The sequence below is a fragment of the Montipora foliosa genome, chromosome 8 (genome assembly GCF_036669935.1).
Source record: "Montipora foliosa isolate CH-2021 chromosome 8, ASM3666993v2, whole genome shotgun sequence".
NCBI classification, from domain to species: Eukaryota; Metazoa; Cnidaria; class Anthozoa; order Scleractinia; family Acroporidae; genus Montipora; species Montipora foliosa.
Genome location: NC_090876.1, coordinates 25606081 through 25623580, shown reverse-complemented (window position 1 = coordinate 25623580; position 17500 = coordinate 25606081). Strand labels below are relative to the sequence as shown.

The 17500-nt window shown below is 41.7% G+C and overlaps 4 protein-coding genes across 4 annotated transcripts in view; all 4 read right to left on the bottom strand.

Moving 5' to 3' along the window:
- LOC137968447 (uncharacterized) overlaps positions 1 to 516 on the bottom strand; it is a 681-nt gene extending 165 nt beyond the window's left edge. The window contains exon 1 of the mRNA XM_068815020.1: positions 1 to 516. This exon is cut by the window's left edge and continues 165 nt beyond it. Coding sequence (XP_068671121.1) covers positions 1 to 516 — 516 coding nt within the window.
- A 4206-nt stretch (positions 517 to 4722) lies between these two features.
- Positions 4723 to 6333, bottom strand: LOC137968446 (uncharacterized). Its single transcript, XM_068815019.1, has one exon. It carries the CDS (start codon positions 6331 to 6333, stop codon positions 4723 to 4725), a length of 1611 nt encoding a protein of 536 aa, XP_068671120.1.
- A 347-nt stretch (positions 6334 to 6680) lies between these two features.
- Positions 6681 to 7736, bottom strand: LOC137968445 (uncharacterized). Its single transcript, XM_068815018.1, has one exon. It carries the CDS (start codon positions 7734 to 7736, stop codon positions 6681 to 6683), a length of 1056 nt encoding a protein of 351 aa, XP_068671119.1.
- A 7889-nt stretch (positions 7737 to 15625) lies between these two features.
- LOC137967899 (uncharacterized) overlaps positions 15626 to 17500 on the bottom strand; it is a 2680-nt gene continuing 805 nt past the window's right edge. The window contains exons 2-3 of the mRNA XM_068814496.1: positions 17098 to 17309; positions 15626 to 15865 (exon numbers count right to left, since the gene is read on the bottom strand). Coding sequence (XP_068670597.1) covers positions 15679 to 15865; positions 17098 to 17309 — 399 coding nt within the window. The 3' untranslated portion in view covers positions 15626 to 15678. The remainder of the gene's footprint in view (positions 15866 to 17097; positions 17310 to 17500) is intronic.

The window sequence follows — 17500 nt, the reverse complement described above, 5'->3', positions numbered from 1 at the left end:
TTTCCTGGCTTTATCATCTGCTTTGGCGATCAATCCCGATATTGCCAAATTGGTTTCTGGTGCGTCACCTTCAATTTGAAGAGCTAACTTGACAATGCCTTCCGCTGTAAGTCTAGGTTCCTGGGTATTTAGGTCGTTTGTTCCGATATGAAGGACAACATTATCAGGTTTCTTTCTTAGAAGAGGTTTTACGAAGTCTTCCATATCCTCAGTGGTTGCTCCTGGAAAAGACTTGACGACCACCTTGTTGCTTCTAGAAATGCTCCAGCCATGAATATGTTGGATGATCGAGTCACCTGCAATAACGGTTACTGGTTTTCTTGCATGCTCGTTGTTGTTATTAGCACCAGAGTGTGAATCGTCTGCATTTGATGACGACTTGGTGCTCCTCGAGCTTCTTCTGTTACGCCGCGTATTTTGTTGAGTTGACCAACCGCCTTGTTCAGCGTCAGGGTCAGCAGAGACAGGTTGTGATGGAAGATCTTTCTCCTTATGAGCATTTATTTCTTTCGTCATGATTTGAAGAGCGGTTCTGAAAGAATCTCTCTCCTCGGAGATATATAAGCACGTTGTTTTGCTCTCTGAGCTGGTCTTTCAACATGCAAAATTCATTCTGTAGATCTTGATTCTTTTGTTGCAAGGTGTGAATTTCTTCATTACCATTTCTTTCCTTCTCGTTTTCTTTGAGCTGATGAGGTTCAACAAATTTTTCGCGGATGGCTTTGATTTCGGACCAGATGTTCTTTATTTCCTCAGTGAAAACAGAGAAAGGCACAGTTTCGTGGGGAAAACGCTCCCTCTCCGGGTTTTCGGCGAACGTCAAGTTAGCTTCTTGTGAACTGGCATTATGCTGGGAAGGGCGATGAACCGCGTTTTCGTTGTTGCTTTCAGCGCCCAGTAATTTAGTTAAAAGACCTTTAAGGTTAGCCGCTTATGGACCTTGAACTTGTAATGTTCTTGTCGAGTAAAACCAGTTGAGGATAACTCGCTCTGTCTTAATAGTCTTCTTAGTTTCATTCTCGGACACCTTCATTGATTCGCGATTCAAACCAAGTTGTTCTTCAGCGAATTGAAGGAGTTGTTCAAATGATCCTAACCACGAGAACTTGGTTTTGTTCGCCTTTAAATGACCTATAAGATTGTAGCCCTTATCCAGCGTGGGTAAAGAAGAAGGTGGGGAATCATTTCCATGCCTAGAAATGTCTAAACTCTCTTGACTATCTGTGGAACCGCCGTATGCCGCCATGTTAGAAGGGACTTCAAAAGCTTGTTAGCCTGATTTTTGTGGACATCTCTCGACATCGATCCGAAGCTGTAGCTAGTTCTCTGCAATTGCGTAAAACATATGTCGGAGAAACACCAAATAAACCATCCCTCATCCCAGTAGAAGAGAGCATAGTAGCATATATAGCTGGATACGTAGGGCGAAAGACCAGGGATCGATTACAGCGCTATCATGACCATAGTGCCATTTTGCAATCTACCCAAGACAAGAAAAGTTGTAAAAGAGAAAGGTTAGAGCGCATCATCACGATGTTATGCGAAACAATTCTGGGTGGTCAAAATTAGACAGTAGCAATGATTTATCCTAACTTAACGACTCTGTCGTTAAACAAAGGGGGCCTTTCCCAAGTTGACCCTTCGACTTTTGGTTTCTTTTGTTTTCTTGAGGTTTCAATCCGCCCATTTCTCAACCTAGCAAGTTTCCTGACAGTGAGCAAGTCTGACCTAGCAAGTCTGACAGTGAGCTCCTGGAACAATTGATTGACAATTCTCCTTTCCTGAAACAAAAGTGGCCTTATGGTTCAACTCTCCCTGGAGCAGACAGTAATTTTCTTCTTAAGCTTTTCGTTAATTTATACTTCCGAATCCGCTAGTGGGCCTATCTGAAGGTGTTCAAAGAACAAAGGAAAGTTAAGGAACGGTTGGCTTTACTGACCTCAACACATTCAGTTGAACTGCATGGCAAAGACAGCATCCGGAAAGCATTCAGTAGAAGCAGTGTGCATTACTTAATGAGTTGTTTTGACATAAGTTAACTCTTTCCCTATGGAAGGGGTAGGGGGTACTTTCATACTAAGTATGTGCTGTGATAGGGTAGGGTTGATCCTTAGGGTGTCCTTTTTGCCCCTGTTTCCATATTTATGTTCCTGTAGTGATCTAAATATATTGACATTTTCACACCATTATTAGTTTTTGTTACCTGAGTTACGGCCTTTGATAGGGTATCAGTTTTCATTTGTTTCATCCTGAAATAGGGTTAGGGTTTAATTAAGACCCTTTCACAGCACAAACCTATCCCAAAATTTAAGCGAGTACCTCCCTTGAACACTTTTCACCCCCAAGATTTCAATATGAATTGTTATGTCTGCCATTCATTGGGTAATTCCAGAAAATATCCATACCTCTCCGATGAAAGGCATTTTTTCTAAGACGACCTCCTCCCCAAACCCTCTGGAAATTCCAATTAAGCTTCATACATTTCTTTAAATTTTTGGGCCTTACAGAACCCCCAAACCGCCACGAAATTCCAATCCCTCCTGTGGGGGGAGTATGGATGTTAAATCTGGAACTGCACATTTCTCATTTTGATAGTTCTGATTATTTGGTATTAAATCAAACAATATCCCAAACATGTAGTTGATATTCCTTTTTCCTCCTCACCGGTTTGTTCAACAGTGTATTGATATTGTGAGGAGAAAATATCCATTGGTCACACCAGAGAGTGGCAGAACAAAACAGAATGAGAATTCTTGGAAAGCAATTTTATATCTCCACTTTTATAATTAAGAAGCAGAGGGAAATATGCACCACTTTCACTGGCTCTGAGGTGAATAAACAAGCTGAATAACTAGCAGACCAAAGAGTACCTTAACTGTATTTGTGAACATGTGATCTTCTTACGACTACAAAACTGCAGCGATAAAATTCAAACACGCTTTATTCTTCATTTAACTGCCTATGACGGCGCAAACTCAACCCATGCGGTGAAAGCAAAAAGCGGTTAAGACTAGAAAGCAAACAAATACAAAAATTACTTAGTAAAATGAACTAATCGTAAACAGAAACTCAACGAAAAGATACACTTACAGTTGTTAGGAGCTGGTAATTGAATATTGACTGCTTGAAGCGAAGACAGTAACAAGCTGCTAATCACAAGCAAAAATGACTGATCGAGAACCCTAGAAATGACTAAATTAAGCCTTAAATACCTCTAAAAAAACGAATAAATTAAGCACTAAATTCCTGATTAAAAGACTGACAACTGCATTCCTAAGAGAGGAATGCAACCCCGCTAATGAGCAGGCATTTGGATCTAACACTGGCTCCTAAGTGTGAGACAGCTTAAGTCGAGTCACTTACATGAAACAGATCTAAACAGAAACTACGCGTGCCAGTCCATAGCAGCATTAAGTACAGTTTTGCATTATACCAAGTTCATACTAAGAAATTTATCCCCGGCGGAAAATATTGAACTAGAAATTTAAAACAACGTTTTTCAATCTGGAAATCGAGTCTTAAAGTCAAACAACGTTCAAAATTGGCATCTTCAATCACTTCATTCTTCTCCTTCAACCAGAAGGCAGAGTGTATCAATAGGTGTTTCAAAAACACCTGATTTCATGCTCACTTTTGCGCGGCGAACAAATCCTCTCTTGTCGGGGAACACCTCAACGATTTTCCCTATAGGCCACGAATTACGGTGTGAACTTTCATTTGCGACTAAGAGGATGTCTCCAACTGCCAGATTTCTCCTTAGACGAACCCATTCCAAAACACATCCGCGAGATACTGCACTTGCCTCCAACGGCGTCTTGAAAGTACCGTAATTTCCGGCCGATTACCCGCGGGTAATGCGTTAATTTTTCAGTAAACCGCGGTTGCTGCGGGTAATAGGAAGGTGCGGGTAATGCGATAATTTTTAAATCTCAGGTAAGAATTTGACAGATTGAAACAAGTTAAAATGAGGATAATTAAACCAACACTTCCTTCAAATCTGTGTGTTGCCTCGTTCGTTGATTCAATCTTTAAAATGATGCTTTATTTGCCGTAGTCTTTGTAAAACCGCTCGATGAAAGCCGAAGCAAATTGAATGAAAAACAATAATCTTTCCCTTCGACCATGTCACAACTTGTCACCGAATTAAAAGTAAATGAGAACGAATTTCTCACTTTAACACATCCTTTTCAATTTTAAGAAAGAGTTTATCGTGAGACACAATTCAATGCTGAAAAAGTAACAAGATGCGGATGTGTTTATTTTGTGATGCCACAAATTTTTCCGTTCAAAACAAATCTTTTACGATCTTGTTTGAGTAATAGAGCATTTTCCTGTTTTAAGCGACTTCTTATATCGACCCGGTCTTTTGCCCCTGGGTATGCCTAACCACCACCCCATCAGGTATTTTTAACACTCGCCCCCACTTTCTCTCAACCTATCAAAATTAATACATTGGATGTTTAGGTCGTTTTAACAAGACAAACCAGAAATGACTAAGGAGAGTGTTTAAGGCTGCATTATTAAAAGCCAATTCTTAGCAGAAAATGGAATATTCATCGCTCCAAGTTTGTGAGTTCTTGTCCCGGAAATACAGTAGCAAGATTTTTTCGGTTTTGGGGTGCGGGTAATAGGCCAGTGCGGGTAATCTGTTGAACGTTTTTTCCCCTTGTGACAAAAATAGACCGCTGCGGGTAATCTGCCGTGCGGGTAATCGTCCGGAAATTACGGTAGATCTTTGTGCTGGAATAGGCCAGGAGGCAAGGGGGCCTCAGAATTTAGTAAAAGCAAATGATTGGGAGTCAAGGCGTCCAAGTCACAGGGGTCGCTGGATATGGCCAAAATGGGTCGACTGTTAAGGATGCTCTCGACCTCGCACATTAGCGTGGGTAGACTTTCATCATCGGTTATTTGTTCCCTAAGTAAGGACTGAAGAATCTTCCTGATGGTTCGTATGCATCTTTCCCAGATACCTCCAAAATGGGAACCGTAAGGGAGGCTGAAGGTCCACTTGATATTTTTCTGCAAAAGGGAATTGTGGATTTTCTCTTGGTTCCACTCTGAAATAGCATCGCGGAGCTCTCGCTCACCACTTGTGAAATTGGTGCCATTGTCTGAATCTATTTCCTTTACTTGACCTCTTCTCGCAATAAATCTTTGAAGAGCCAACAGAAAGGAGTCTGTGTCGAGGCTGAAAGCAACTTCTATATGCACAGCATGGATAGCTAAGCAGGTGAAAATTACACCGTATCTCTTAACGAGACTACGACCACGACGAACTTGGAATGGACCAAAGAAATCTAAGCCAACTGTCGTGAACGGTGGTCTGTCAGGTTGAACGCGATCTTCTTGCAAGTCAGCCATTTTCTGTTGACAAAGAGATGCTTGTGAACGTCGGCATATGACGCACTTTGCGAGAACACTCTTTACGGCTGAACTTCCCTGAGTTATCCAAAATCTTTCGCAGATGAGGGACAAAACATGCTCTCTTCCAGAATGGCCACACGCCTTGTGATAATGATCGATAATTAATCTGCTCACGCGATCATCTTTTGGGAGAATAATCTGATTCTTTGACTCTGAAGACAACGTAGAGTTGCAAAGTCTACCACCCATGCGCAACAGACCATTCACAAAGATTGGGTCGAGCTTGTAAAGGCGACTACTCTTCTTAACCTGCTTCTTAGGATTTGCCGTTTCCTCCGGGAAGGATTGCCGTTGGACATGCTTTAGAATTTCTCCCTCTGCCCGTTGGATTTCTTCAACGGTGATGAGCATAAAACTGCCATTTCGTGGTTTGTCTCCTTTACTTGCCTTGAGGAGATTATTTCTGTAACGGAAAAGCCAGGCAACGACTTTCACCAGGAGAGACCATGAGGAACATCTGCTAGTGTACTGCAATAATGGACTTTTAGGGGTGCTCAGAGAAGACACACCGGCTCGAACTTCTACTTTCATTTCAGGATCATTAGTTGCAATCTCGCCAAATAGCTCATCTTGCGCTGGCCAAAGGAATGCCGGCCCCGTTAACCAACGACTTTGACGAAGGAAAATATCTGCCGTCAAACCACGCGAGGCGTCATCAGCAGGGTTATTATCTCCATTGACATGAAACCACTGATTAGGCTGTGACCCGTCACGAATAATCCCTACCCTATTGGCAACAAAAGTGTGGTACCGGTTTGTTTCATTCTTGACGTAGCGCACAACTGCGGTACTGTCCATCCAGAAGATCGACCTTGCATTGACTGAGATCTCCAACTCTCTCTTCAATAATCTGTCTTGCTTAACAGCTGTTACCGCCGCAGACAATTCCAGATGAGGGATCGTTATCATCCTCAACGGAGCGACACGTGACTTCGCGCAGAGAAAAGAGCAATGGGCTTCATTGTGGGCATTGACAAGACGAAGATAACTAACTGACCCATAACTGATTTCAGATGCATCAGCAAAATGATGTAGCTGACTGGACATAATGACACCAAAACCATCTGGCTTCAGGCAGCGTTCGGCAGAGAATTTAGACAATTTGGGTAAATCTGCCAACCATCGTTCCCAAGAAACCTCGTACTTTGAGGTGATCGCATCATCCCATCCTAGCTTCTCCCGGCATAAATCTTGAAGCAAGCGTTTGGCTGGCAACACGAACGCTGCAGCGAGACCAAGAGGATCATATACTGAACTCACAACCGAAAGGATACCTCTTCGTGTGGGTGGGCTAGCTTCTCCCGGCATAAATCTTGAAGCAAGCGTTTGGCTGGCAACACGAACGGTGCAGCGAGACCAAGAGGATCATAAACTGAAGTCACAACCGAAAGGATATTTCTTCGTGTGGGTGGGCTATATTTCAGGTCTATCTTGAACCCAAAAGTATCCGTTTCTATGCACCATCGAACTCCAAGGGCTCTTTCGAATGGTAGATTTTCTTTACTAAGGTCCAAGTTCTTTGCTTCTTTGGCGCGCTCGGCTTCAGGGATGGTATCAAGGACTCTGCGACTATTACTAACCCATTTGGTTAGATGAAATCCACCTCTTGACAGCAAACATTTCAAATCACTTGCATGTTGTAATGCTTCTTCAGTTGATTGTAAAGATTTCAGGCAATCGTCTACATAAAAGTTCTTGTTAACCGAGCTTAAAACTTCCCTTGGAAAGTGGTCGCTGTTGTCCTCTGCTGTCTTTCGGAGGGCAATGTTAAAACATGCTGGAGATGAAGCTGCTCCAAACAAATGCACAACCATCTGATACTCTTCGAGATTTTCGTCCAGGTTTCCCTCAGGCCACCACAGGAAACGGAAAAAGGTTCGGTCTTCTTCGGCTACTCTAACCTGGTAAAACATCGCTTCAATATCCGCCATGATTGCTATCCTTTCTTGGCGAAACCTCATCAATACACCAAACAACGTGTTTGTTAAGTCTGGACCCTTGAGCAACAGATCATTGAGCGACTTTCCTTGAAACTTCGCAGAACAGTCCAAAACGACTCGTATTTTACCAGGCTTGCAAGGATGGTAGATGCCATGGTGCGGGATATACCACTTTACACAGTTTAACGCTTGCGTGTGCACAGGAACTTTACGGGCGTAGCCCTTCTCTAAAATCTCAGCCATAAAGACCTTGTAGTCAGCATACAGGTTCTTGTTACCATGGAGCTTCCACTTCAGCCATAGCGCTCGCTGTTCAGCTTGTACCCGATTGTTTGGCACCACGACTTCACGATCTCTGAATGGCAAAGCCATTTCGTAATGACCTTCTTTCAGAACTGCCGTACTATTTAGCACCTTTAAGAAACGCAGCTCCTCTTGGGACATGTGGCCATTTGTCAACATCAACCTGGTTTGGGATATCCTCCTTTGATACGGGAATCTCGGGTCTTGTGTACAAGGGAGGCATTTTGACAAACACGTTCTCCTCCAGGTCGGAAATAGCCAGATCTTGCAGAACGAAACTGTCAATGAGGCTGTTCTTTCTGTCCAACGTTGTTAAAGAAATCAAAGTTCTTTGGCCATTTACTCCTAACTGTCTCATTAGGGCTTCAGTACAAAACGTGGAAGAACTGCCGCTATCCAAGAAGGCGTAAATGATTACAGGTGTCCCATTTCCTTTAGGCCATACTTTAACTGGAACAATGGCCATAGCTGTCCTCGAGGTGTTTGTCCCAACAAAGGGACTAATTCTTCCGCCTGTATTGACCATAGCACTTTGTACACGCAGAACCTCCTCGCGAGACGAGGTACTTGCTGTGGCATTGTTAGCTTCTGGGGAACGTGCAACAGAATTTGTGTGGAGAACTGTTGGATGTTTTCTTGTGCAATTGACAATTGCACACGTTTTCCACTTTGGACAATTCCGTGCTATGTGCTCAGTGGACTTCATAAACTCGATTCATTCCCCGCAGGGGCGACTCCTAAGAGATTTGCAGCTCTTTAGGGCGTGATGATCGTTGCAATAAAGGCAAGAGACTTCTTCTACTGGAGGTAAGTCTGAACTTGGCAATTTCTTGGTTGCAGGTGAGGTCAGGCAATTGTTAACATGCGAAGCAAAACTACGTCTTTCTTTCGTTTTCTCGTGGGATCCTTTATTCAAGAGACCTCGACGTGTATCAGGTCTAGGCTTAGAGTCTTTGGCAATCTTCCCGAAGAGAGGGTTGGTGGCTACGTGAGCTTCATGGTCGACAAACTCAGCGAGGTCATTAAACTGGATAGCTCTTCCTTGATCCTCCATGATTTCATCTACCAAGCGGCGCCATCTAACTCTTAAACTGAATGGCAACTTCAGAGATAACTTCTTAATGGTTTCGGGTTGCTCAAGCTTGGTTAGGTTCCTACTACTCTCCATGGCATTCTTGCACCTCATAAGGAAAATGGCAAATCGATTTAGGGCTTGGCCATCCTCTACTTTCACATCGGGCCAATTCAATGCCTTGGTTTCATATGCAGCTACAACGTGGTAATTATCACCAAACTTCTTCCTGATCAGTCATTGAGCTTCTTGATAACCATTTTCAGGTGGGAGATAATGGCATGATCGCACGAGCTCTCTCACATCTCCACTAGTAAACTGCTCAAGGTAATAGAGCCTTTTGCTACTGCTTGACGTCTTGGACTCGATTATACTCTCAAATGCTCTTACGAAGGGTTCATATTCCATAGGGTCTCCGTTGAAGATAGGGACACGAGGCTGAGGGAGAGAACTTTTCTTCTGTTGTATTGCAAGCATCTCCACAATTTTATTCTGTTGCAGAGCGTTCTGTTGCTGATGGAGTCCTAACATTTCGTGAAAAGCCCTTTCGCTTGGCGAAGAAAGCACTTCGGAGGACTATGAAACAGCCCTTTCATTGTTAATAGGCAAGGGGGGATGGTGCCACTCTGCTGCTTCTTGGTTAGGGTTAGAGCGATGCTTTCTTCCGGAAAATGCGGGTTTTCTTTACGTGGCTTCGATTCTAAATTTATAGGGTCAGGAACAACCAAGCGTGGTTTAGGAGCGGTCTCCTTACGTTCCAAAGGCCACGGATGATCGACAGCTTCTACAATGGATGTTAATGCTTGTTCACAGGCCTGGGATTTAGCCAACTTCATTTCTAGAGTCAAGCGTTCTTGCAGTTGAAGGTGACTCGTCAGACAGCTGTCTTGACTCGTCAGACAGGTATGACATATATACAACATGAGCTTCCTGGAAAGCAGCGAACGCAGCGACAAACTCTGACATTTTCTCTTTAACGCGAGAGGCATTCCCTTCGCGGGACAGCAACACTTGAATTTCATTCCCTTTAATTGTAACTACCGAGAGATATCCAGATCTGGAATTCTTCAGGTCTTTGAGTGAAATAACTTGATCTAGTGCCGCGCTAGCAGCGCCAAAGACAGCATCACCACCAACGGGACCATCTTCTTTCGCCGCCATCAAATCTCTGCAAACTCAGGACAAATTCTTAATGATGTGATCTTCTTACGACTACAAAACTCCAGTGATAAAATTCAAACACGCTTTATTCTTCATTCAACTGCCTATGACAGCGCGAACTCAACCCATGTGGTGAAAGCGAAAAGCAGTTAAGACTAGAAAACAAACAAATACAAAAATTACTTAGTAAAATGAACTAATCGTAAACAGAAACTCGACGAAAAGATACACTTACATTTGTTAGGAGCTGGTAACTGAATATTGACTGCTTGAAGTGAAGAAAGTAACAAACTGCAGAAAGCGAAACTACAAGAACTACTCACAAGCGAAAATGACTGATCAAGAACCCTAGAAATGACTAAATTAAGCCTTAAATACCTCTGAAAGAACGAATAAATTAAGCACTAAATTCCTGATTAAAAGACTGACAACTGCATTCCTAAGAGAGGAATGCAACCCCGCTAATGAGCAGGCGTTTGGATCTAACAGACAATATACCGACAAAAGCCCTTTCATTTTCTTCGGCTGCTCGGAGGTGAATAGTACTTGCTTAATCAACACTAAGTTAGCCAATCAGTGTTCACTTGTGTGGTATGTACTTACTAGAGATAATCTAAGTTCAGTGATGTAGAAAGTAACTTTGCTTGTATTCAGTAGACCTACCTAATAGGTCAGTTGGCTAGTTGACTCATGTACAGTGCTCAATCTTTATATAGTACTGTTTAGTATCTTTTGCCAATTGTTTGAGTCATATTGTAGGTCTCTCTTTTTCAGGTTGGTCAGTAAAGACACTACATGGTTTTTTCAATGGTTGCATAATAAACTATATTTGAATGTGGTATCAGAAGCACACTCAAAAATATTCCTGTAGCTTGTCTAAGGAACAATTAAAAGCAACAATTCAAACCACACATAACATTTAAGTGTAATGTTTCTTAATTTGATAACATACATGACTGAATTAAGTACAAGAATGCACAATGGTCCTTAAGGAAAACGTAATTTAGATACAAACATGGAAGACCATACTCATAGAGTTCTTATCTTAAAACAAACTGAATAATTATCATGTTAAGAGCATTGAAAGTATAGTAAATTGTTCTGATTAATAAAATTATTTGAACTCGTTGTAAAAGATGTACATTTCTATAAAAGATATACAAATATGTACTTTGAAATGTATATATACCAGCCATCTTCACTGTACCCTATGAACTTTTGTTAATTGTAAAGTTGGTTTCAGTGGAAGCAACTCACCACCTGTTCTTTTGATTCTTCGCACAGTTTTAATAGCATGTGTCTGCGCAAATACTGCGCTTGCATAGCTTTGACTGAACTCATTGCAGGTGAAATTTCTCAAGTGGATCTTGGTTGATTTTTGTGGGAACAACATAATCCACCTCCAGGATGGAAAGGGAGAACCTGACTACGTCTACAAAAGATTTAACACAAATCTGGAGCCCCTTCCATGTCTGGTCACTTAAAAAATACTGTTTTCACTCCTGTAGAGGAACGTCTGTTTGATTCATGGCCCAGTTTTTCCAATCCTGGAAGTACTTTAAAGATGATTTCCAGTCCGTTCTGCGCAGACTCGACGGTTTGTTTACAGTTTTTGTTTTGAAAGAATTCACGTCATGTAAAAGATCACGAAGTTGAACACTTCACGGCTATTTACAGAGCTCGGGTTGCCGCCATAATAGGGCCGTTTATACGAGAGAAAATAAGCCGCAGCTTACTCTGGTCGCGGCTTACATAAGACGCGAACACCCTGTATAAATGGTACAAAATCTACGTTCACGGCTTTCTCAAGCCGTGGCTTATCCTGGCCGGGGAGTTTATACTCGTATAAATAGTTCCTTTCGCGGCTTACATAAGCCGCAGCCAGAGTTAGCCTCGGCTTATTTTCTCTCGTATAAACGGCCCTAATGAATGCGAGCCTAAGTTTCACGCTCGACGATCTCGAACAAAGTAATATTGAAGCTGCCGCTAATCAGCCAGGTCAGGATGACATCTTTACATGTACTTGTAGTGGAGTTTGTTTGCGAGAAAGTGGCAGAAATTCCTGTCCATGTCGAAGTGCACATCAGTTCTGCACGTCTCGTTGCCACCGAAGAGCCATGTGGAACTTGTGCATGAACTCCCGCCGTGTGTTGGAGGATGATTCTTCGGAAGATGATGTAAGTTCGACTTATTTTCGCTGTGTTGGTAGAAGTTGAACGGGTCTATGATTTTATAACACCCGATTTCTGCAATTTTTTGGTGTGTGTGCGTGTTTGTAGAAAACGTCTTCAGAAGGTGAATCCACCAACACGGAAAATGCGCCCGATACCAGTCAAATAGAAACACGCCCACCCAGGGGACAAGGTAGAGGGGGAAGAAGAGGCCGAGGTGGAAGAGGAATACAGAGAGATCAGTCAGTGCAGAGAGAAACACGCTCAACCAGGGGACGAGGCACAGGAGGAAGACGAGGCCGGCGTGGAAGAGGAATACAGAGACATCAGTCAGTGGAGACAGGACCGGGAACAAGCAGCGCGAGAGAAGGGGCAGAGGGCATGGAAAGAGGAACGGGTGCTAGAGCTGCAAGAGGTCGTGGAAGAGGACGCTTGGTGGTGGAAGAGGATGCACAAGAAAGACAGGCTAGAATCAATCGACAAGTGCAGGTAAGTGAGATTTATTGCTCTCCTTTTGACGTCACCATTCTGACTAAAATAGTTAACTGGTAGTTATGTAATAAGTGGGCTTTTTACAAACCTTGAACACATAGTTGATCTCACCAAATGGACAGTTGTCATGGAAAGAAAATAGGTTCTTGTGTTTGATCAGTGATATCAGTAATCTTAGCCATTGTCTTTATTTACATTGTATTCAATGGATTTGTATAGTTGCATTTAGTTAGGCATGTCCTGATCAGGACTTATGTCTTGGTACCTCCACTGCTGAAATTTAGTTGTTGACTAGATTTAGTGATCAACCACTAACATTGACAAAAAAAGTGTTAGAACAAAGTTGTCGAGAACTAAACACTACTTTGTTAGATTGTTGACAACTGCAGTAGTCAAACCTACTATTGTTCTATCACAATAGGAACCCTGTCGAGCTAAAACTTTGCAAAATTATGTGAAATGTCAAGTTCCTTGTAAGGTCATTTATGTGATGAAACCAAACCTCAGAAGGAAAGGTAAAATTAAATTTTGGAATATGATTACGTCACATGAAAACCAAGAATACTCCAACAGGACCCACCTTTGGGGTTGGGAGGTGGGGGTTCTCAAAGACACCACCTATCTTCGAGCATTACCAACAACATTTTATTCGCTTTTAAATTTGAGATGACACAGGAATATTCAGCTAGCTAGACTCGTCATTATTAGACAAACACGAAAAGTGAGGTTTGAATGTCACTTTAACCTACGGCTGGATGTAGGGGTGGCTATGCAATACAGACACCATCTTTTGACATTAAGCAAGGAGGCTGCAGGCAGACACCACCAACTATTTTGTGGTTCGGTGGGTCCGGTTCGAGTGTAAGCAGTTGTCCTTCTCGAATGGGGAAATTCGTTAGTTGTTTAAAGAAATTATTTAGGGTTTAGTTGCCAACAAATTGCTTCACACACTATGCCTTTTAGTTGTCAATGTAAGTTTAGTCGTTCATTACACAGTAACTGTATTTCTAGCCTGTGGAGACCCTTACTGATTTTATTAACCTGCGTCAAAAAATAAAGGATGTCTGCATGTATGTGTGTGTATGTACCCCAAATGTCATGAAATGATTTTCATAAAATGTACAAAATATTTTACATTTGGTTCATGTAATTACTGAACATTTTTAGAGGCAGTATCTTTAATCATCTTGAACAACACCAGAACAAGTAAAATGGCAGTTGTTACTCATGCGCGGGAGGTACACGAGTTTAGGATTCGGCACTGGTTTTCGTATTTTTTTATAAATTCAAATTTTTATATCAATTCTATTTTTCCACTTCTTCAATTTTCAGGATCTGGTTGACAGACTCAGTGAAGTCCAGCTTCGAGCACTGGCAGTTGAACTTTTGAGACGTCAACCTGCAGTATATGCAGATATTGCTAATGGTGAGTTACAAGTTGGGGCTCCTATAAGAGATCCTGTAAGAGAACCTTTACCAGTCCCTGAACCTGACAATCCAGATCCTGGTGACTCTGATCATGAATCAGATCCAGGTCCACCAGATGAGGTCCCAGATTGGTGCAACTGCCAAAATTGCAGACCAATGCCTACACAAAATGAAAATAAATGCTGCACGAGAACTGAAAGACCTTGCATAACTACAAACCCCCTGTTCACACAGTTGGTATTGGATGCCAATGTGCTTGATATAGCCATGCGCTACAGAGAGGATGTCCTTGTTCTTGAAAATCCCAGAAACAATGAGAATTTCCGGCATACTGCATACAGGCAGTATGTTTTATGGCAACATGGGAGACTAGGACAAGGCAACCGCAGAGTTATTCCCAGTTGCTGCGTACTTGCTATTCGCTCCCGATATCCATCTCCAAATGGAATTTACACAGGTTTCCGGCCTGCTCATTTGTAATACAAATGTACCATTTTTGCTTGTTTTCATAACTCAGACTCAAATCATTCCTGAACCTTATTGTCACACAATGTCTACTGTAATGCACTTCCATTATACTTTATTGTAATAAATAAATAAATAAATATAAATATTGCTAGTGCTAATCACCCTTACTTGCAGTCGAGGACTGAATTGCGAAGGGCGCGGCTCACGACATCGGGCTGAAAGCATACAAAGGCGCCTCTGGCTGCCGCTATACAGTCCATGTTTGATGTCGGAGCACAGCACCACAGCTAGATGTCAATTAGCTGTGAGTCGATTTTGATGAGGGAGGAAAACCGGAGTACCCGGAGAAAAACCCTCGAGTCAGGTTGAGATCGACTGAAACTCAGCCCACATGTTGGCCGAGGCCAGAATTGAACCCAGGCTCGCAGTGGTGGGAGGCCCGATAGATAGCCACTAAGCCACCCTGACTCCCTATACCTAATATACCTTTAGTGATGAATATGTGAGAGTAAATATATGAAAATGACAAATTAATTAAACTGAATGATCATCACAGTTATGAACACTACTTAAGAGGTAGTGAAAAGGCTTTCTCACTTATTCATTACTTACGGGTATATTACAAATCAACAAAACAGCCAGCTCTCAGTTGGCTCGTTAGCTCAGTTGGTAGAGCACTGCACCTGTATTGCATAGGTCGTCAGTTCAAATCCTGTTCAAGCCTGAATTTTCTTCAGGCTTTATTTTCACTACTGGTAAAGTAGTGTTCATATCTGCGATGATCATTCGCATATTCATTCTTTGATCTGCAGTTCGAATATGTGATTTTTTTATATTCATTCTCACATGACTTTCATTGTAAGCTTAATTTAAACTGATTTCATTTGTATGCTTTTATGCCAATTGCTGATACCATCAAGCTGTAAGTAGATATGACAGGATTAAAAAAAGGAAGACTACCTTGTAAAAGCCTGTGAGGGTTTGTTTACTCTTCCTCCCATGATGGAGTATTTTTCTGATTTGATCTGATGCTTGATTACAAACATTAAGTAACTTGATCTAATATTGAATGGTTAAATACAAAAGGAGCAAAATTTCTTTCAAGAAAAATATTCTTGTTTGTACGGTTAAAGCTCTCCTTCCCACTTGAACAACCTCTATGAAAGTGAGACTTGTGAGTTGTGAGGAGTTCCTCCATGTTTGGACGTGGAGTAACAAATCAATTCTGGGCAATGTTTCTGGGGTCTTCAGGAGCCAATGCAAGTGGCTGGTCAACTGGTCCTTCAACACTGCGTACTTTTGCATAGATGAGCTCCATCAACTCAGGAATGTAAGCATAGGTTTTAGGCTTGGGGATAGGGACTGGTGTCCACTGCTTTGTGCGTTTGCTGTACTGTGCCCTGTATCTGTTCAAAGCATTTAATACAAGTGAAGATAAAAAATTCAATACTTTAAGTACATGTATCAGTTTTTACTGTACCAGCTGCTGTCAGGGGTTTCATTGCATTTTCATACACCCTTTTACACCCCCATTTTACATATTGTAGACCTCTGTTGCTGTTTGATACACCCATAAGGCAGGGGTTTCAATAACTTTAGTTGTAAGCGGCCACTGAAGGTGTAATATGGGCCACAATTAAGGCCCCTTTCCTCTAGGGGGGGTCTGGGGGCATACCCCCCCCCCCCCCCCAGAAAAAATTGAAATCTAGAAGTTCGGAAATACGATTTCCAGCATTCTGGGCATCAGAAAGCATGCTGTCTTTTTAGCATTTTAAAATTTCACTAGTCATCCTTATTGTTGAATTTGCTTTTTTTTAATATCATTTTTATTTTCATTATTGAAATCCAAACAGACTGCGGTAAGAGGTCCTACAGGCGGTGATAGACCACCGGTAACCAGCTTTTATTGAAACCCCTGAAGGAAAAGCAGGATTTCATGAAAATGTTACATCAACACTGTATGTGGGGAGAAATAAACAAACAAGTCACATTTAGAAGGTATTATATATGCAATTTTTGATACCTTAGCTGGCCATGTGCTGGTTCCTCAGTTTGAAGCCCACATATCTGGCAATATAAATTGCAAGTTATGGCATGACTATGTACATTACAACCCCCAGCATTATGTTGTAATAAGATGTACTTGAATCAGTACTTACGAGTAAGAGTGTCTCTCTCTGATGCATACATAAGCAAGTGGTTGTGGAACGACTCTAAAAACCCAGTGTGTCTAAAAAGACAAGAACACATAAAATGTGATAGCCAAGCCAGTCATCACTGAGACATAAAACAATGACGGGAAAATAGTGTTAAGGAATAAGAAGTCTCCAATTTGACAATTTTACAGATAATATTTATGGACATAAACTTTTCATACGAGTGTGTACAGTGTACCTTCATTTACCAACCTAACATTTGTAACTTGTCAAATATTTAGGTTGGATAATACATGTACCTCTGTTACATTGTATAATAAAATGTTTCAGTGTTAAGGCTGACTCATTGTTTGTATTTTGCTGTTTTTACTCTGATGTACACAAACACATGTAATTGATTTTTGATTTTCAACTTGAAAAATCTAGCATGCAAAGGCCATATCACTTACATGTTGTTGATTGTTTATATGTGAAGAAAATACCTGAAGTTTACATAATACGAAAGTGTCCTCAGTATGTTCTTATCCATCACAACCTCCCTCAATGCATTGTGGGCTGGAGTATTCTTCTTCAACCAAGGCTTGTTCCTGTCATCTGCACTTAGAGGTTCATGGGCACACTTTTCTTCTCCACTTTCTGCCAATAGCCACTCATGCTCATCCACAACATGGTGCAGAATGCTAATCCACATTTCCTTTGAGAAAATGACACAATCACCAACAGCACAGTACATGTACAACACTACACAATAGCATACTACAGCAAGTACTGTAAGTAAAGCTATGCATAAGCTAACTACAAGCATGTGTCTGTTGCAGAATGACAACCTTTTGAACATGTGGCAAGTTCACAATAAGTGCATGGGTGTATTAAGTTTTGGATGGA

Excerpts from the sequence above, each read along its gene's own strand:
- LOC137968446 (XM_068815019.1), bottom strand. The coding sequence starts at position 6,333 with ATGATAACGATCCCTCATCTGGAATTGTCTGCGGCGGTAACAGCTGTT.
- LOC137968445 (XM_068815018.1), bottom strand. The coding sequence starts at position 7,736 with ATGGCTTTGCCATTCAGAGATCGTGAAGTCGTGGTGCCAAACAATCGG.